The following is a 22826-nucleotide window of genomic DNA, read 5'->3' as shown; positions in this document are numbered from 1 at the left end:
GCTACACTACAGATTATAAAGGATAGCAGAAGAGATAATTGATTCTATTTTACATTTCTTCTCATATGTAAAGTAGCCAATTGAATCTTCTTAGTATTACGAAAGACACATTAGTCAGTCAAGTAACTAGACATTGGAGATGAACACCACAGATTACACAGATATGAATCAGCTGGTTCCAGTAATATGGCAATAGAAAACAAACAAAAGAAAATGTTAAAATGGTTGTGGTTTGGAAAGAGGTTGTGGTTACACTCGTTGCTCTTGCTCTGCAAACCACAACCATTGAAAAGTGATTGTAGAACAGTAATGCGCAGCCCATACCACAATTGTGGAAAATAAAATCACACGTATTCTAATGCTCTTACATTTTAGTAGTCGTTGTCCACTCAACAAGACAACTAGGAATACGCATGAGCACTGGTGTATGACTTTTTCTTTATTTTTTCAGTTTTTGTATATGTGTGTTTGTAGGTGCACTGAATAAAATAAAGAATTGAATGTGTTGTAGAACGTCAAAATAACCATACGGTCGATATTATTTTATGGTAAACTGTCATTTGTTTCATATCTGTAATAATATGTGATGAATACTTTCTAAAAGTGATACATTGCCACTATCAAAACTGCAGGGATGTATGTTTCGTTCAGACTTTATGTGATTGCAATATTTGTTGTTGACTGACCCCACAAATATGAGTCAAACAACTAAAAATCTGGAACATTGAAACTAGGTTTTCCCAAACAACACTCTACAGGTGGTCGAAGGGGTGGTCAAACTTTATTTGTGTCATAAATAAATAATAAATAAATAATTCTGTGTATAAAATTTAAGGAAATGGAAGAGGGATGTTTGAAGTATAGTATTGAATTCAAGTGACATAAATACATAGAGTAATGAAGAAAAAGTGTCTGCATTTTATATGATTTACCAAATAAAAGACAGTATGGTGAATAATTTATGGAGTTTGCAATTAGTTTGTGCGAGATGCTATTTTAGAATTTGCTAAAAATATATACTAAAATAAAATAATAAATAATTAAATTGAAATGTAGTCGTAAAATAAAGTTTAAATGTCAGTTTTAGAAGAACACTGTATTCGCCCACTTACTTTTTCGTTTAGACTTTAAACTTTGAGAGAAAGACAATATAATAATAACAATAAAATAGGATTAATAAAGAGACATTTAAACCTATTTTACTATGGGAATATGTGAACAGGAAGTAAACGTGAACAACACTGAAAAAATCTATGGAAGCAGCTAGTTACAATGGCTCAGTTCAGTTCATTTATTGCTGCATTTGTTATACTTTAAAGGATCATGTTCCGGTTCCTCAAATCAATAACTTTACATGTCGAATGATCGAGTCATTCCTAATATTTAACCTCGAAAAATCCGTTATGTCGTGTAGAAAAGGTCTGACCATTTTCGCAGTCCTAGACTCTGATAGAGCTGGACAAATAACCTGCTCCACCATTTCCTCCTCGTCCTTATCAGAAGCCACTATTTGATGTTTTAAACTTGTCTGATCAATTTTCAATATAACATTAACCATTTCATGATGTAGTGATATTTCGTGAAGAAAATGTTCCAAAACTCAGAAGCACCTCAGCTCTGACTGTGTATAATTTCATTAAGATATCTCCAATATCTTATCGAATTACTTTCAAAAAAACAGGTTAAAAAATGGTTAACTTCTCTTTTATTTAAGTTTTAAAAAGATACACTCTAAGCTACGTTTCCTGAATTTTAGCTATAATTTGAACATAAATTTGCAACACATTTAGGGATTTTGATAGAGATCATTGATCGGCGGGTGTTTTGGTTACCGGGAAAACTTAAATCTGTCAAATAAATTATATAGTGTCGGCGTTTCGCTGGGTCAGGTCTAGGAAGCTAGTTATATCGATTTGAAATTAATATAGTATAGGGTAAATTGTAATTTGTTATGTCTTTTTCATGAATTTTGATCATCTAAATATCCGAATATCGCAAAGTGATAATCAGAAAAGTTGTTAAGCACACCGCCAATAAACTGAAGCGATATTCTTGAGAAAATCAGTTTTTTATCTCTTTTTCGTAATTATCAAACAAAACTCAATTAAAATCATCAAAATGTTCAAATAAAAGTACCAGACCCTTTTTTTACTTTTTTACTTTCTTGCTTGATGATGCGCCTTCTTCTTCGGAGTATGTGTCGGATAAGAATCTGTCTTCATCTGGAAAAAATCAATTGTTTTTAATTAGTTAGTTAAATTCGAGTGCAGCCTTTTGCGTTTCCATGGGCATGGTTACTTGATGAAAACACTCGCCATGTTCATCCGACTCTGGTTGCTGAAGTATTCGAGATGATGATGCTAGAATTGAATTTTGAGAGACATATTCACTTCAATTTTGTGGAAGTATTGCAACATCGTGGTCACAAGAGCGGGATAATTGTGTGCTCACTAACATCGTATGACTTTCTTCACTGCCCTCCACGCAATGTAATCATAACCGACAAAAGCGTCTTTAAATTCCTTTGATTTTATGAGTTTCCGTATATCGGTCTCATTCAGAACACCTTCCTTTATTTAGCTTCGCTGATTCTTGGGAAAATATTTTTCCAACAATCGAGAATTTTCGATTGATTCACAATGGCCTTGATGAAATTTTTGACGATTCCCAGTGTGATATGGAGAGGGAGCATGAGCTCGTTCTCCATTAGTAGATGATTTTAATTAAGTTTTGCTAGATAACTTGATGAAAAATAATGAAAAACTGATTTTTCAGGGTCCCACTCAAGGAAAAACAAAAATACCTATTTCCTTGTAGCCGGCGCTGAACTTCGCAATGGAAAAATTCATGAAAAAGGAAAAAAAATTACAATTTTCCCAATACGATATTTACTAACTTCAAATCTATATATCTCTATTCATAGACCTAATGCGACTTCTTGTATTAAACACAGGTTTTTGTATGAAAAATCATTATATTTTTCAACATAGTCTCCCTTGAGCTCTGTGCACTTTGTCCAATGTTTCTCCAATTATTTTATACCTTCCAAAAAATAAGATTTGTCGATATTATCAAAATAGGTATTTATTTGTGAGATAATTTCGTCGTTGGGGTCAAATCTCTTTTCTCCGAGCCATTTCTTTAGATTTTGCAAACAAGAAAAAGTCACTCGGTGTTAAATCCGGAGAATAGGTCTAATGAGGGATTTCGTCGTTGGGGTCAAATCTCTTACCCCGAGCCATTTCTTTAGTTTTGGAAACAAGAAATAGTCACTAGCATTGCCTTGGCGAAAAATAAAGTTTTTCTTGGACAAATGCGGTGTTTTTTCTACTCCTCATTAAATCGACCCAATAAGTTGGCAGGTAGTCATTGTGCATCCCTAAAACCAGTCTGCCTTATTTGCGCCGAATCACCCTAAAAAATCCACTATTTTTACTGTTGTTTAGTCTCTGATGGATTGTGGTGGATCCAGGTTTCTTCCACGGTTACGAAACTGCAAAAAACTCCTGTGAAGTTGTCACACGATTGCTTTTGTGAGCGGAGAGCTTTCTCATACCCATGTGATCATTATAAATTGAAACCACTGAGCCATTTGATGTACATACGCTTCCATAATCTTTCGCACTTTCGATCTCTGATCGGCCAACACCATATCATGAATTTTTTAAATTGTTTCTGGTGGAGAGATATCAACTGGGCGTTCAGAACATTCGGTATATTATGTGCTTGTACGGCCTCAACGAAATGCAGTAAACCACTTTTTTTTACCATTGAAATTGATGGTTCAGAGTTCCCATAGCATTTACCAAGTTTAGCATTGGTTTGACTAATTTTTTTTCGAAAAAAATAATGCCCAATGAGCACAAGAAAATTAATTTTTTTTAAATTTTCGCCTCAAGTCACGCGGTAGTCAGCTGTCAATGGCTGCAATTTGTTAAAATTTTGACAGGATCTAAATAGTCGAAATACAGATATTCCATCCAATAATAGGAAAGGAGTCCAATATGTTTATTAATTCAAAATATTAATTCTTAAATTAATGTATTATTTTCCTTTTTCACATACGTACATATTTTCTTTGAGTGTATCAGACAATTGTAGCTACCAAGTATCAAAAAAGTTTCTATTAAATCCTTAAGGTATATGAAATATCTTAAAAACCTTAGAAATGATGCATTAAATATTTATGATTAGCTAAAATTTATTAAATTTTACTAAATAAAGAGAAGAAAACAAGACTTAAGTCTACAAATATTTGTTGTGAAAAAAATAAAATCTCAGTTTATGGTCTACTTACATTAACATTAAATAATTCACGACATCCTGTGGAGCAACAAATAAATTCATAAAATTAAAATGTAACAACTCAAATGAAATTTTATTTATGAGTTTTATTAAGTGTATTGCATTAAAATGACAAATAAAAATAAGAAATAAATTTAATAACTCTCATATAGGAATGAATGTTAGTTAGTTTTCTAATTTGTTAATTCATGTTATCGCCATAAATATAATTATTATGGAATTTTATTATTTGCTTTTAGCCAACATTGCCCCCATACCACCCAACTTCACCTATATATGGCTGCTTAGGTAGATAGCTATGATAGCTATTCAGAAGTAGTGTGACAAATTTGTTACTGTTTGCCAGGGAGTGTATTTTAATTCGAATTCTAATCTAAATAAATAAATAAATGTACTCGTAGTTTGTTTTATATTTATGTTGATATTAGAGCAAAACAAAAATAGATAGAAAGAACATAATTACAAATTAATTCTGCATTTATTAAAAGAGCTTATTTGTATTTATATGTTTCAAGTACTTAAACTAAATAAACATAGTCACACATCATAATTTTTTTTTGTGTTATCTCTGGATGATAAAATAAATTGGTCAGTGATTCACAAATGGTTAATAGGACTTCAATATAAATCTGTATCTGAGATATAGACGATTGTGAGGAAACGCGGCACTCATCTTGCGGAAAGCTTTCTGAATTGAAACTACTGAGGCATGAGAGATGCCTATGGCTTCCACAATTTCTCTCACTTTCAATCTTCGATCGGACAACACCATATCTTGAATTTGTTCAATTGTTTCTGGTGTAGCCACCTCAACTGGGCGTCCAGAACGTTCGACATCTTCTGTGCTTGTATGGCCGCACAGTGAAAATTTTTAATAATTTTCGGATCAAAAATCTGTAACTTTTGAATGGATGAGGATTTTTGTAAGATTTTTTTTGTTGAATAGGTTGGACTTTAAGCTTTAATATGTATTTTAAGTCATAAAAATGGAATAATTAAAAAAACAGTTATGAACGGTTAAGAATACATTTTTGATTTTTTTTTTGAGATTTTGTATAAAAGTAGCAGTACTATAGTACCTCTAACTCTCATATTTTTAGACCAGTTTCAAAATTTTAAACAATTATGGCATCGAATTAATCTTTCATAAATGTCTGCATATTTCATGAAATTATGTAAGTATTTATAAAAAGTTTCGCATTTTTATATTTTTTTTTCGTAATTTTTCAAATTCAACAAATGTTATTTTAATTTTTTTTCTCTCAAAACCTATTTTTTTGCACAGTGTTTTAAAGATAATTTTATGTAGACAAAAATGAGACATTACTTGTTAAAATCGGTTTATATTTGCAAAAGTTATTAAACTTTTTCAAAAAAAGTTCGAAAAAATTGTACAACATTTTTTTTTTATACTTTGTTTTTTTATTCATATGCGCTGAGGGAGAAAATACTATAAAAGGTGTTAATGGAAAGTTGAATAACTTTTACAATTTTCACCCGGTTAAAAAATTAAAACACTGTTTTGTTAAGAACTAAATTTACTTTATATATAGTTATAAATTTTATAAGCTATCATAGCAAAATAAGCAATGAAAAGCAACTGAAATCAAAAAAAGTTGATAATTTTTTTTTAAAATTTCTGAGTTGCTTAACATTTTTGCATGCGATTTATTTATAGGCACCAAAAGACAGCTAGTTTTAATATATATTTTAGCTAATAAGTTAAGATTTCATTCTATGTTAAAACTAGATCGGCGGCAAACGGCGCCAATAGTTAAAATCCTAGTCAAAGTTGCGTAGGTAAGCCAAAAAAATTTTAAATGAATACATTTAAAATCTGCTAACAATATATACAAAATTCATTACAATTATAGAATCTAGACAAGATACCCTTTCCAACAAGGTATAAAAATCTTAAAAAAATAACTACAAATATTAAAAATACGCCCTTGAATATGATATAATTTTAACTCCCCAAAACTTTAAAGTCGAAAGTAGTGCGTTCTGTCGCCATTTTCGAATACTTCTGTTGACATAATAACAATAATTTCTGCAAATAATTATTGCTTGACATCTTAACTTTGCGATAGAACTTGTTTTATGGTTAATATCAAGCATTTGAAAATCAATTATGAGATGCATTCACCTTATATAATCGAAATTCAGTAAACCACTTTTTATCATTGAAATTGATGGTGCCGACTTCCCATAGTATTGTTACGAAATTGTATTTGAATTCAAATATAAAAGTTTCCAACGGCTGGTTTCAAGTAGCATCATGTTTCTCAACATTTCTATTTCTGGAGACTTCTAATTGTCGATAAACACCAGTTAACATAACTGTGGACATTAACATACCTGTGGGTATTATTAACATAGCTGTGGAACATACAAAATTGAATAAAAGCTTTGAATTGATCATTGTAGATAGAGAACTTTCATGAAGCCACTGGAAGGAAGATGGCGCTGTGTATAAATAGTGGCATCTTTATTATTACAATTTTTAAATTACTAAACTGCTTGAATTTACTATCAAAAGTATCCGGTTTATTTAAAGGAAATAAACCACCGTAAAAAACGTAACAGTATTTATCAAGCTTAGCGTTGGTTTGAGTGATAGTTTCTTTCCGCAAAAAATAATGCTTAATGAGTATACGAATTTCACTTTTTCCATTTTCTCCTCAAGTCACGCGTTAGTCTGCTATCAATAGCTTTCAAATACAAACCAAATAACGCTGCTTGTTAAAATTTTGACAGTAGTAAACTGTCAGTCTGTCACTGTTGACAGGAGCAGTATTGCCCTTTCAGTTAAAAGGCGGGAAATTAAAAAACTCACGGACTTATTGACCCGCCCTTGTATTGAAATTTTCTATTCCAGTTTCCCATTTCCATTTATCAAAGTTTAAGAATCTAAGAATTAGATTACAAACTACTTTATTAAAAACATGGTTAAATATTAGCAGCTATCAATAAAGTTAACTAACTAACTATTAGCAGCTATTTATTTGCTTGATATTGAATTAAATACAAATGTATACAAATGTTATATTTAGTTTTTTTCTGTTGTCCAAACATTTGTCATCCATTCTAATGACACTAATTCTAGCAAAGCAAAAAATATTTTCAATTAATATTTGCATTTACGAGTGAACTATCACTACCTTGATAAGATAATGACTAAATAATAAATACAAATTATTATTAACTGTTAAATTATTAGTAAACGTTTTAGTACACATGTCTATTTCAAAACTAATTAATATTTAACATAGACAAACAATTAAGTAAATATGTATATATAGAAAACTAAAGGGAAGGGAACTGACACAGAACACAGTCCCTTATATAAAACATTATAATAAGATCAAGTGTAATGAAGTACTTCTTTCATTGTTTCAAATAGTTAATCGAGTAACTCAAAAATCATCAAGAACTTGTGAATCATTCACAACAATTTCCTTACTATAATTAAGTAGAAATTATGAAGATTCCTCAAAGGAACATAGCGGACTTTAAATTAACCACCAGGGACCGAACATGATCGTTATTTACCTATAAAAAAAGAATGTCAACGAAGTTGATAAATATTATAAAATAAGAAACAAATATCACAAACATTTTAATTTGTGAAGTAATGATTAATTGTCAAATTCTGTCTGATGTTTTTGTTATACAATAAGTCAGCTAAGAAAACATTTAGCTAAGACACAATAAGCATTTCAGTGAAGACACAATAGTCTTGCGGACTTTAATTTAGGGGCCGAAACTGATCGTTATTTACCTTTAAACAAAACGAATGTCAACGAAGTTCATAAAAATTATAAAATAAGAAACAAATATCAGAAACAAATGCTGATCAGATTACAACAAAGATATCTATTGAAAAACATATTAATATAATCCATATTCTCTTTATGCCGACTATTGCATTAAAATCCACCCGACTCAAATATGGTTCTTCTATGCTCTACAATATTTTGAAAATACCTCGTCTATCCTCTTCTAATTATTTTCATTGGTTTGGTCTCAATTGAATAGTTTGTTTATGGCAAAAACCTCAAGGCGAAATCAACTTTATCCTGAGGATTACATTCAACATCACTGCTTCAAATAGACACACAGTTACAGTGCACCTGAATAGAATCCATTCAGTTGTAAAATATTACAAGATAAGAACAAGAAATCATCACTATCATCTCATTATTACAACCTTCAGCATCATCCTCTACATTTGTTTTTTGTTGTCAAACCTCGTTGTAGTGATACAAATATCAAAATATTTGTTTGTCTTGTTGTTAAATAAACTCTACGTCTGTGGCAGAGTAACAACCCTGCAGTTGTAAGTTTTAATTCGGAACTTTGCCCAGCTTATATAACTCACTAGTTACCTGTAGTGGATCGAGTGATGTTTTAATCATTATAATTTGCACTATAGTGAGATATTTTTTCTTAATCTTTGTGGCAATAAAAGTAAAATAACATAATGTTAGAACCACCACTTCACTATACACAGGTAATGCAAAAGGTTGCCGTTGGTATTTACCTCATCCTAGTAATGCTTAAACATTAGTTTCTGTTAATAAAAAAAATTGTTTGGCTAAAAAACTGAGTTCCCATTGAGAATTTGTTCCTGCTAAGAACAATCACAACATGGCAAATGTTAAGATACCTGCTAACACGTAACCAAAGATGAAAAGAGTAGATGATATTACTAAAAAGCAGTTGTAAAATAATGTTCTTTTCAAAAATAAAGCATTTTTAACAAAGTATTGATTGATTGATTTTAACGTTTTTCTTCACGATTTAACACAAATTATATAAAATACTTAATAACAGTCAGGATTCTACAAAATTTATATCATATGGATGGTTCTTTAGGTCGCTGATTACAATTCCTAAATATAATTTTAACAAGTAAGAGTGTTATATTCGGCAGTGACGAATCTAGTATACCCACCATATTAATATGTGACAATAAAAAATATTTCTGATATACTTAGGAGTTATATGAGTGGGGTAGGGTCAATTGTGGACTTGTTTATGAGCATTTTCATCAGGATAGTAATTAATTTAAGACATTTATGAATGTTCAAGTCATTTTCTGAGGGGGGCCTTGTATGGGGACTAGGGAAAAATATTGCCCCATTTTCTCCATACTTTACAGTACAATTTTAGAGTACTTAGAACTAATTTGTGCAAATTTTTATAAGGATATTTATAATCAACATAATTATGATGGGGGCTAGGTGAAATCATGGACCGATTAAAACCAAGCAAACCTTATGAACAGAGAGTATAGGGTTTTTAATTTCCCGACCTTTTTTGATTCCCGGGAATCGGGAAAATTTGTTTCTAATATAATTCGCACCGGTACATCTTGGCATTGAAGATAAGTCACCTTTATTTCTAGATCGTGCAGTTTTCCATATGTCATTTTAAATGTTCATTCCAAATAAATAATAGTAATAATCGGTCTATTATTGCCGAGATATAAACGAAAAATTGTAAAAAAACGTTTCACATTTTTTTTGTGAGTTCTAACTTGTTTTCATTGTAGTTTCGTCAGTTTTTAATTCCCGGGAATCCCGACTAAAAATTTCAGCCTGAAAGTTCCTTTCGATTGGGCCCTATAGTGTTTTCAACAGACAGACAGACGGACGGACACAGTTAGATTGTGTTAGAATCTTATGGGGAGCCAGAATATATATACATTTCATGGACCGATACTGCCATTTTCCAAATCAAGCAAACCTTATGAACAGAGACTTTTTGTGGACAATTTCATCCGGTTAGTTCCTTCCGCTTGTGCCCAATGGTGTTTTCAACAGACAGACGGACGGACATAGCTAGATCGTCTTAGAATATATATACATTTCTGTTAGATTTTTGGTCTTTTAACAGAAATATAATGTAATATTTTTTAAATTCGATAAGGCGGATCCTATCTAGTGTATCATAAATAGATAAAAGAGGATAATATTTTCTATAATAAAACTAAGTATAGTATAGTTAACTCTTTGCAGTTTAGTGGTCAGTTTTCAAACCACCTTTTCTATAGTCTTTAAAACATAGTTTATTGGTATCTATTGGCATTTTGCTAAACAATTAAATTTTTTGAAGTCATCGTTTATGTTTTTTTTTGAAAACCTTGCCGTTAGGAAGCTCTGGTTAGATTAATATATTAATTTGAAAATATTGTAAACCGCAGTTTTTCTAAGAGACTTTCACGCATTCAATAAAAAAGGCACAGAATGTTTATTGTTCATCGAATTCGAAAATTTGTATCATATTTTTATACCCTTCAGCTTCGTGAGAAGGGTATATATAAGTTTGTCATTCCGTTTGTAATTTCTACATTTTTCATTTCCGACCCTATAAAGTATATATATTCTGGATCCTTATAGATATCGGAGTCGATTAAGCCATGTCCGTCTGTCTGTCTGTCTATTGAAATCAATTTTCTGAAGACCCCAGATATCTTCGGGATCTAAATCTTCAATAATTCTGTCAGACATGCTTTCGAGAAGTTTGCTATTTAAAATCAGCAAAATCGGTCCATAAATAACGGAGATATGAGCAAAAAAGCGGGACAACCTCGATTTTTTACCTATCTTTGAGCTATATCTGAATTATTAAGTCATTAATATAGACTATATGGATATCTAATGATAGATATTTCAAAGTCCATTGCAACGATGTAGATAAGGCTATAGTAAGTTGGACCTACCATGGGTCAAAATCGGGAAAAATATTTTTTAACCCGAATTTTTTTTTCATCAAAAAATTTTTTTTTCATAAATTTTTTTAAAAAAAAAAAAAATATAAAACGTTTTTTTTGAAATTTTTTTACAAAAAAACTTGCAATGAGGTGGTATTGTAATTTATTTTTTTCATATTTTTCATAATAAACAAAACTTAATTAAAGTAAAAATGCAATTGTTTTGATTTTAAATTTATACACATAAAATCACGGCTGAAAGAGTTAAATTGATATATTTAAGACGTATTTGAGATTGAGAGTAAAAATTAACAATCAATATTAAGTATAAATCTTTATTAGATTTTATTTTTAATAATCACATTTGTAATTATTTGAATAACAATATGAAATTAGATTTTCAGAATTCGATATGAAGGATCATCGCCATATTTTAAAGGTCACTGATTAAGAAAATATCAAATGCAATATTATGGTAAAAATCTGTCAAAAAAACTAAAAGTAAATGAATACACCATGTACATATGTATATCGTTAGCTTATTCGATAAACGTGCTAAGTCCTTTTTTTATTTATTAGGTATTTTTGAAACTCTACTTTAAGTGTTATTGTTTTCGATTTTCGAAATCAATTTGGAGAAAACAATGCAGCAGACATTTTGATTTTGTTGATGTTTTTGTTATACAATAAGTCAGCTAAAACTATGTTCACATTTGCACATTTGTGATTAAGCTCTAATCACTTCAAAATCGAGATGATTATCCATACATTTAAATGATTTGTTAATCACTTCAAATTGACATGATTAAATCTTAAATCTTAAATCACTTCATTAATCACTTAGAATCAACTGAACATACCTCAAACTCATGATGATGTAGCATCGGCCACCTTTTAGTTTAGTACCGATAAATAAATTTTGACAGAAGTTTTTTTTTTCTTAAAAAACCTTAAATAATTCATCAATGTTCACAATTACATAATTAAAAAGTTTAAAATGATCTGCTGATATCTTTAATAAAGTATTTATTTCCATATTTAATGCCTTAAAGAAATATAAATTTGTTTGTTGTTTTTTATTTGCCAACTTAATCATCTCAAATGTAATGTGAACGGCTTTGATTAACTTAATCAAAATTTTGCTTGAACGCGTTTAAAAGCCCAAGTGTGAACATAACATAAGACAACATTTATCTAAGACACAATAAACATTTCAGTGAAGACACAATAGAGTTGTATTGGAAATGATTTCAAAATGTATGGAAAATCATGTAACAAATCACTCGATTTAAGCAAATGGCGTACATATTAAGTGACCAAAAGTTCAAGACATCATCTTTAGCCTTTTTAAATTTTGATTTTGAATCACAGATAAAAAGAGAAGTTCTCGTAGGCAACGATTTTTGGTTACTGGTTCCTAGTAGGAACTGGCTCTTGTTCAGGCACGGCAGAAACGTGGCAGAATTTTGTTGATGCAGCTTATTGACTTTAAATAAACTCCTAAAAATTAATCCAGTTATGTTAAATCATATATTCTAGGGGTTAGTACACGATCAGGAAATGTCTCATGATGTTTGTCTTATTCACTGATTACAATTTATTTATAGACCATCCTGACTGTATAATTTCTTTAGTCTTTATTACTTAAACATAGAAATACGTACTTAATTATTTTTATATTTTTGTACTCAACAGTCACATGAGCTTAAAATACTTGAAACAATATTAAAAAATTGTTTACATTCATTACACAATCACATTTTTAATTTTCTATTTTTACAATTTTCTTCTATTTCCAGTTTTCATCTCTCATACTCCACAACTCTAAACCCCTTTTATTCTAGCGAAGTATTTTTTCACCAAACGGAGTGCGTTCCCAAGGACAAACAGCTAATAAAATGATGACACAAAAGAAATTCGTTGGTTGTATTTTGACATCGGCGTTGCTGTGCTTGTGGTTGGTCTCCTACGCTGAGTGTGCTCCCATGCCAAGGTAGTGGTATTTTTTATAAGAAATTTAATTAAAAATAAATAATCAGAATCATCACTTCCTTACCCAACAACATTAACAATTCTCATATGTTACTTAATTATCAAATAACTAGAGTTATAATTATGATTTATTATTTCATGAGTTTTCTTGAGCAATATTACAATTGCATGAGTAAGATGTTTGTATTTCGAAAAATAATAATAATGAAATGAAAAATTATTCTACAAGAAATGCCAAAATTTGGCTATAATTGCTGCAGCAACTTTTAAAAACTAAGGTTTTTGTAATTTAAAGGATAAAACTATTAATAAACATGTTTAGTTTTAATATGAAAACTTCTACACATTTAAATAAGCTAACATTTTGGGTGGTATTTCGAAATTCGGAACTTAGCAGGAAATTGTAGGTCTGTGTCGACTGTTACATCTGAGCCTCTATAGGTTAGGTTATAAAAATTGCACGGGTTCAAATAAGTAACAGCAATTAAAAATGTCAGAAATATGTTGTCCCGATGGTGTATCGAGTTATGTATTTCTGAATTGTTTATATCCAGTAGTTTAGCCATTAACATACTTATATAACGCATCACTATCTAATGGTTATTTTCCTGATTTTTGCAAAAAATCATATTGTTCAGAGACTATAAATCGAAAACTATTGCAGTTATATCTGGATTTCCTCAAGTTAGACGCAAATGGCTAACTTGCTGCAGCAATGAAACCAAATGTTTATTAGGTTTCATCAAACGCTAAGGATAAGAATGTGTGAGATCAATTTAAGAATATATTATCTGGGATCCACAATACGAAATCCATATAAAGAAAATTGAATCCCTCCAAATACAATTTCTTTTATTTTGTCTCCACAAATTGCCATGGAATCCTAACATTAATCTACCGTCATATGAATGTCCGTTAGCACTTATTAAACTTCCTACTCTGAAAAGTAGGAGAATATATATGGACATCTCATTCATGATTAATTTAAAGAACGGTGCAATTAATTCGGAATTCCTACTTCGCAAAATTGAATTCCAACAAGAAATTATTGGGTGTATGATTTAAAAATGCGAGATTTTGAACGGCGTTATTATTTTTAATAACTTATCTATATGTCATTTGGAAGAGTACATATCTGTCATTTATTCTCACTTACTTATTGAACATTACAGTGTAAACAATGTTGAATTTTGTGAAGACAAATATCGTCCAGGCCAGCAAAAACTAGTTTGATGACCAAGAATTGAATGCATTATTCCATGAATATTGTTGTAAAACTCAACAAAAGCTTGCAAAATCAACAAGCCCAACCAACCAGCCGAATCGACTTCATTCTAAAAACTATTTAGAATGAAGTGGTTGGGAACTTTTTCCTAATCCGCTTTATAGTCCAGACCATGCCCCATCCGACTACTATTTGTTTCGATAGATGTATAACGCTCTCTCTGCGGACAGAGTATCCGAAATTGGCTTGATTCGTTATTGGCCTCAAAAGATGAGCAGTTCTTTTGGCTCAGAATCCATATGTTGCCAGAAAGATAGGAAAGGCTCATAGCCAACAATGGCCAAGACATTGAATAAATTTATATTGTACAACTATTTCAAAATAAAAACTACAAAATTGAAGAAATCACGCATTTTTAAGTCATACTTACAATATATCTCTTTAGCTCCAATATTTCCGTTCAAATGCACTATAGATTAAACGGCTACCAAAACTGTGCTAAAGTCCATTTTTTCAAATGCAAATATTGCACTTTTTAATACCATTTTGTAACCAATACTCCAAATTAACTAAGTCAGCCTTTTGTTTTTGGCAAATATTAAATTCCATTTGACAACACGCAGTCAAAGACATTGCATCGTAATTACTTAATAAATTTTGTTGAAAAGCCTGTATTGCTTTCAAATTTTCAATTGCATGTTTAAATAATTTCGCGAGTTATAAACAAGAAAGTGAAAATGGAGAACAATGAACTAAGTAAGTAAGTAATGTTTTTTGTTAAAAAATGTGATAAAATTGTTTAACTTGCTTGAAATAAATCCACTTTTTTAACATAACCTTAAAAGTGCTGCGATTGTTTCCAAAATGTAACTTCGTGGAAGCTTTTAAAATTTCGGCAAAGTTCGGCAGATTAAATGAAATCGGAAATGAATATATTGAAATGTTATAAACCAATTTTCATTTACAAATAATAGCCATTTTTAGCCGTTTTCGAATAATACTATCTTTTTTAGGTTATTTTTTGAAATTTGGCTTAATGAAAATTCAAAAAAAGAAAAATTTTATGCCGTTTTCAAACATGTAGTAGACAAAATTGAAGTAAACATATTTTCAGATGAAGTGGAGAAGCATGTAACTAAAACAATAAATTTGTTATACCCTACACCACCATAGTGGGGAGGGTATAATGCGTTTGTGCAGATGTTTGTAATGTCCAAGAATATTAGTCTAACACCCACCTTAATATGGTACATATAATTTTTTCGGCCCAAGGACGAAGCCTATTTAAATTGGGTGAAATCGTTCCATTATATCACCTAGCCCCATACAAATTTCCTCCCGTAATTGGACTTTATCGGTCATAAATGTTTAATTTATATAGGTCTCTACACAAATTTTGCTCCAAATAAATTTTATATATACGGAATTCATGTCAGCTAATTTTATGATGATCGGTCCTTAATTAGTCATAGCTCCCATATAATACCCGCTTCCGAAAATAACTTTAAGGAGCATAAATCTCTTAAAAATTTTGGTATACACATAAAATTCAACTGTCATAAAGAAAATAATCACACGACCTAATTTCATGACTATCGGACCATAATTGGTCATAGCTCCCATATAACCCACTTCCGAAAATCACTCACGAATACAAATTATTGAAATTTTAAAAGCAAATGAGACTCTTGCCAAAGTTTCTTTTCAATCTATTTTACTTCATATTGCTGAAAATTTTTTGAGTTGCAAAAAGACGCTGTAATGGAAGCTGAGAAGACATATTTTTTAAGCTCCGAATTTATATTAAGCTGTACCTCAGATCCATTAATTTCCACATCATTTTTAGATAGGCGCTTACAAATCCGGAAACGTTCCAGACTTCTACCAGAAGTAATTCAACTGTTATGTTGCAGTGAACCCATGGAAGAATTTAAATTTAGCCACCAAGACAATGAAATTAATGAAAGCGAAGAGGACCTTTTTGATTTAAATTTACAAAATGAACTAGATTTAAGCAATTACTAAATGTTTTAGTATAATTAAAATAAATTAATGTATTAAGTTTGCATTAATGATTGTAAGTTAATTTTTGGTCGTTAGTGGGTTAAATTCCATTTTTTTAATAGATTAAATAGATTATTCTGCATTAATTAAACCAATAACTAGCGGATTGCATTAATTTTATCAACACATCAAAATATTTGTCGCAGATCCTGGGTCCTCATAAGATTCTTCATAACTGTTGAATATACTATAAGGCTCAAGCTAAAGGAGATAGCTGTCTCCAAGTTGAATTCTTTGCAGAATTTTCCACACCCTGTACTTTCAAGCATTTTAGAGCTATCGGTAAAGATACATTTTTCTGTTCGATTAGAGTACTTTGCCATGCAACCAGTTCTCCAGTGTTGGAAAGATCGTATATATTTTGTCTACCATCACATTATTAGGAGTTTCCTTCAATGTCCGACATTTCTTCAGAATACCGAACTATTAAGGTTTCCAGTTTCCACTTTGCTGGGATCTGGTAACGGTTATCCTTGCGATGTGTTTGACATGTATATCTGGAGCAGTGACGTTAAAAATTATCTGTAGAGTTGCCGTTGGCTTGAGCCTCTATAAAGATCTGATCTCATTTCCAGAATTTCTTATAGGTTGACAAAAATGCTGAAAAATCTATTACTTTTCCTTGCTACAACAATTCACTATAACTTGCTGATTTTGTCCTGTAGACATTTGTTAAAAAAGTATGAGAAAATCAGGGAAGATTTATCTTCAATTCATTTAAAAATTTAAACTGTTTCCACCGGAAATACATTCGCCATTTTAGAGCAAAAACACAATCTCTGCCTAATATAAACTTAAATTTGCCAGATACTGAATTACTTTAATACCTGAACAATAAAAAATATGTTCTAGTCAGAACAGTTTCTTAAATTTAGCTTAATTCTAATGAATATTCAAAATATTCAAAATACTTTACAATTGAATGACATTTATATTAACCATGTTTTCTTTAAAATAAACTGGATAATTAGGCAGGATAATTACAAATGTAAAATATTACTAGAATGAATTTTAATAACATTTCTCTAACAGTCTAACAATAAGAGTTAACAATAACAACAAGAAAAACATTAATATAATTATTTATGAAATACTTACCTACTTATTTTCCACAACAATTCACTCGTTTCCTTTACTTTACATTTCTTTTTACTAATTTTTTATTCAACAAACATTCCTGGGTTGGTACCACCCCACCCATCAACAACAATGACAATGAACACAACAACAAAAAACCATCTGTAGTCAAAGTAATGGATACTACAATGAATTGGAAGAAGTACCGGATGACATACTAATGGAATTAATGGCACGTTTTGGACAAACTATAATGAGAGCTCGCAATGATTTGGAAAAGTAAGTTAAACTTTTTTAGTTTAAAGTTTTCTTTAAACAATATCAGCAGCGATGTTATTTGAATTCTACATTTTTTTTAGCTGGTGCGTGTTTCTGGGAAATATGAGCTGAGAGTTCATTTTATTAATGTCTCTTAGGAAATATTTAAATTTGTTGGCTTAAGGTGAAAGGATACAAATGTTGTTACATTTGTACAATTTAAATTTAAGAAAATAGACAAGATTTCATATTGGTCTACAGTAAGAATGTCATAATTTGGGATAGATTTATCAAGAAACCCCTACGGTTTTATTAATTAAAGAAGTAAATTCCAACACGATTTTTCCAACGACTTGAAATGAATACTGTCTTGTACAAATAATGGTATTGATAATAAACAACATCAGCAAAGTGAGGTCTGATCCAGACACAAATCACATAGGTGATTTACAATTAATGCTTTTTACTTTCATCTAGAACTAACAACACTACGAACCTAATATCTTCTCCGGATGCCCTTAGTATAATAACTTTTCGGTCTTTGAAATAAGTTGAACCCATGTATCTGAAAACATATTTTAAGAAAATATTTGGCAATGAATTACCTTTGCATCTGCGACCTCATGCCATAAAATTTCTTTTGGGAAGTTTCCCTTAATAAGTTTGAAAATATTTTCGTGTGACCACATGGATTCCACCTTTTAGCAGCAGTCAACTGAATCGTTTATTTCAAAAACCAGTCAAGCAATAAATAATTGATGTTGAGTGAATTAGAGAAAACTTTCTATCAACCTAAAAAATACTTTTATTTTTTCACATTTATTGAGACTTACAACATTTATGAATAAAAATAAATAGATAGGGATATAATAGAGCCAGTCAGGCGCCGTCACTTGACTTCTTTCTGCACTAAACACGGATTTCTCGGCTTTGCTGCACCACAATAGGGAGAAGTATTTATTTTTTTTGGCATTAAACGATGCATTAACCTTTACAAAAAAGTAACAGCCATTTAACTAAATTTTGAATTTTTTGTTTCTTGACTGGTTTTTGAAATAAACGATTCAATTGGCTCATATCTGCAATTGTTTTCCAATTTTCCTATTCGCCTGAAAACATCTAGTATGTTATTCAATTTACAGCCAGCAGCACTCCCAAGTTCATCTAGAAATCTGTTACTTAGGCATTTAAATCTATGACTCTGTAGTCTCGGGCAGTTGCACATAATGTGCTCTACTGTATCCAATTCCTCTACATCCCCACACACCCTACAAAAATCCTGTGTGCTTTTATCCCATTTACCTATGAAGGCCCCAATTGAGCAGTGACCGTTTATCACTCCTACTTAATAGAATTCTGAGACTACACCTATCCAATCCAATTAATGTTTTGGTTGCCTTTGCTCCAATTTTGGTGAAATGTCCTTCGAGACTTGAAAATCCGTCCTACTATTCCAGGATTGGTTGGTGGAGTCACGGAATCTTTTAATGCATCCATAATGTAGCTAGAATTAGTTGATTCAATTCAATACAATTGGAACTAAACCATACTTTAGTGTGTGACTGCATTGAGTGGTTGATTGGCCAGTTCTAATTCTAACATTTTAACCCCTAGAGGGGGTAAATGGCTTCTTTTACTACTCTGTCATACTATGAGCCTCAAAAGTGTATAGAAAAAAATAGAAGGAAATAAATATGTAACTTCTAAATGGTAAGTCCGATTTCAATGAAATTTCACAAGCACAAAGAGGAAGTGTTGTCGAGTTTAAGTTTTGAAATTGGACCTCATGGGAACACCAGGAGCGTGACCAAGGGTCATCGAAGTAGGACAACTAGGGTATGTTACATTTTTGCCTGTCCCCATACAAAAAAAAATTATTGCCATACAAAAAAATATTATTGGAAAAAATTATTTGGGAGAAAAAGTACTTTTTTTCTTTTTAAGTTATCAGAAAAAATTTCTAAGAGGATGTATAAGGAATTTATACTTTATGAAAAGCTAACTTTTCATCAAATATTTTAAATAAAAAAAATTCGAAAATTGTTGATACAGAGGAGAACAGGTTCATTCAAAAAACATATATTTTTATGTAAAATTCAAATTTAGGTCAAAAATTTTCAAATCGCTTATTCGATAGCAAAATATAGTAACCGATTTTAGATGGCCCAAAATGTTTTTAATTATTTTGTAAAGGGGTTCCGATAACCCCTTGGTATTGTTACGTTTTAACCTTTTCCAAAACCTTGGTTTATTTCCTTTAAATTAACCGGATACTTTTGATTGCAAATAAAAGCCGTTTAATAGTTTGAAAATTGTAACAACTCTTTATTTATTTAAAAATGTACAACAACAGAATTAAATAGTCACTCAATGTTTTTTTATACACGTTTATAAATTCGCAGAAATACAGACACACTTTATAATGTACACGAATTCACTTTAAAATACAGCACACTTTAAGGCACTCAGTTGATGTTTATTCAAATAGCGTCTCTGATAAACTCACTAACGACTGCAACCTCTGCCACTATTTATAAAACTGCCATCTGCACTCTAGATTTCTCTTTAACTGTCTAGATCTTACTAATACATACGCCATCTGTGGTGTACTTTCTACAATGTTCTTTAACAGAATATTCGAATTCGAATATACGGTCGCAGCAAACAGCGTTGCCAACTTACGATCAATAGTCAACTGAAAGCTTTTATTCAATGTTAATAATGCAAACAGATATGTTACAGTTTGCTATTACAGCACTGTTATTTGAAAGCATTAGGCTACTTTTAAATCAGCCGTTAAAATCGTTATATTTGAATTCAAGTACAATTTCGTAACAGTATGAATATTATGGCCAAAAAAAAACTAAAAATTCTAATTTTTGGGATTTTTCAACTCTTTTTTGGGAATTGCTGATAATAAATTTCAAAATTTTGTTTTTATTTTTCCATTTTAAATAGAAAATTCTGCATAACTGTTAAATTTCACTAAAAACTATTCATAAATAAGAATTTAATTTCATTTTGAAAAATTTGTTTCTATGCAAAAATTAAATTTCATATTTTTCAAAAAAGTATTCCATGAATTTTAAATTGTCAAAAGTAATATACATTTTTGAAAAGTAGACAAAATCCTCTATCCATTAATATACAATATATCTTCCTTATGTTTTTTAGGTGGCAAATTAATTAGGGAAAACTTAACAACTTAGATATTTTATACCCTTCACCTTCGTGAGAAGGGTTTGTCATTCCGTTTATAATTTCTACATTTTTCTTTTCCGACCCCATAAAGTATATATATATTCTGGATCCTTATAGATAGCGGAGTCGATTAGGCCATGTCCGTCTGTATGTTGAAATCAACTTTTCGTAGCCCCTAAATAACTTACATACATGATTCATTCATCAATATGTCGGGAATTCTTCCGGCTCGGTTGCTATTTGAAATCGACAAAATCGGCTGAGATATAAGGAAAAAACCGGGAAAACCTTCATTTTTGGCCTATTTTTTATCTATATCTGGATTACTAAGTCATTAATGTAGACAATATGGATATCTAATGATAGATATTTTAAAGTCCATTGCAACGATGTATAAAAAGCTATAGTAAGTTGGCCCTAAAATGGGTCAAAATCGGGAAAAATATTTTTTAACCCGAATTTTTTTCATGAAAAAATTTTTTTTGGTAAAAATTATTTTCAAAAAAAAAAAATTTTAAAAAATTAAAAAAAAAAAATAAATAACTGACATACATGATTTATACATCAATATGTCGGGAATTCTTCCGGCTCGGTTGCTATTTAAAATCGACAAAATCGGCCCACAAATGGCTGAGATATAAGAAAAAAACCGGGAAAACCTCGATTTTTGGCCTATTTTTGATCTATATATATCTAGATTACTAAGTCATTAATATAGACAATATGGATATCTAATGATAGATATTTTAAAGTCTATTGCAACGATGTATGTAAATCTATAGTAAGTTGGACCTGGGTCAAAATCGGGAAAAATATTATTTAACCCGAATTTTTTTTTCATCAAAAATTTATTTTTGTCAAAAATTATTTTGATTAATTTATATCAATTTCAACCTCTTTCAGCTCTAAACGTACCGTTGACTTTGGTTTAGCACGCGGCTATTCCGGCACCCAGGAAGCGAAACATCGCATGGGTCTGGCTGCTGCCAATTTCCCCGGTGGTCCAGGCCGAAGGAGACGTTCGGAAACCGAAGCTTAAGTTAATGAAAAGACACAGTCTATTTTAGCAGCAGCTCCTCAACCCAGCAAACGATTAAGCCCACACTAAACAATAAAATTGAAGTAAAACAAACACGAAAACGTCCCAGCGCTTAGAAAAACTTAAAAAAAACATAGAATAAAAAGCAGATACAAACAAAAAAAAAAAAAAAACAATTGGAATGATGTCTAGATTTTAATCTAACAAAAAATTGTATTAATTTTAGTTTCATTTATTTAAATTATTAGAGTAAAATTGTGTATATAAAAATTAATTTAAATAAAAGTATATATTTGAAAAAGAAAATTACACACAAAATTTAAAGAACTAAACTGCACAAAAATCAAATGTTAAACAGTTGCTCCAAAAAAAATAAAAAAATAATCTTTACAAAACACTATTTATTTATTTAGAGAAAATATATATAAAAACCCGATATACATACTTAAATGTAATTGTGCTAAAACTAAATAAAACTACTTACTACAAAAATGCTTGGTTCCTTAAATTTATAAGTTTTATAAAAAACGTTTATTGTAAATCAAAATAATTTATAAATATATATTTAACAAAACAAAAAAAAAAACCGCTAAAAATCGACATTTATAAATGTTCAAAAAATCTTTTAAGTAGAAATTGTACTATTTTTTAGTATTTAAGTAAAACTATTTATTGTATGTTAAAAAAAACAAAAAAAAATCATAAAATTGACAAACACATTAACTTAAAAACATGGTCCCCTCGAAAGAAGTTTTTTTTTAGTTCTTAAAGAAAGAAAAAACGCCTTTTTCTTGTTTCTCTTTTAATTTATTTACAATTAAGTTTTAGTTTTACACACATTTAAAAAAACAAAAACAAAAATTATAATTAAAAAATATAATAAATAAATGATAAAATAAATAACACTTTAAAAAAATTATTGAAAAAATGCCAGCACAAATTTGTAT

General features: G+C 30.2%; 1 protein-coding gene across 2 annotated transcripts; it reads left to right on the top strand.

Annotated features, from left to right (window-relative positions):
* Positions 1-12846: 12846 nt before the first annotated feature.
* Dh31 (diuretic hormone class 2) lies at positions 12847-22308 on the top strand. Of its 2 annotated transcripts, none has more exons than XM_065500728.1 (3): positions 12847-13016; positions 17550-17660; positions 21744-22308. In XM_065500728.1, the coding sequence occupies exons 1-3, from the start codon at positions 12922-12924 to the stop codon at positions 21877-21879; spliced, it is 342 nt and encodes a 113-aa protein (XP_065356800.1). In that variant the 5' UTR covers positions 12847-12921; the 3' UTR covers positions 21880-22308. The 2 variants fall into 2 exon arrangements, with proteins under 2 accessions (XP_065356800.1, XP_065356799.1); XM_065500727.1 differs by having other exon boundaries at positions 12849-13019.
* The last annotated feature ends 518 nt before the right edge of the window (positions 22309-22826 follow it).

This window comes from Calliphora vicina, chromosome 2 (genome assembly GCF_958450345.1).
Source record: "Calliphora vicina chromosome 2, idCalVici1.1, whole genome shotgun sequence".
Taxonomy (NCBI): domain Eukaryota; kingdom Metazoa; phylum Arthropoda; class Insecta; order Diptera; family Calliphoridae; genus Calliphora; species Calliphora vicina.
This window is presented reverse-complemented; position numbering and strand designations above follow the sequence as displayed.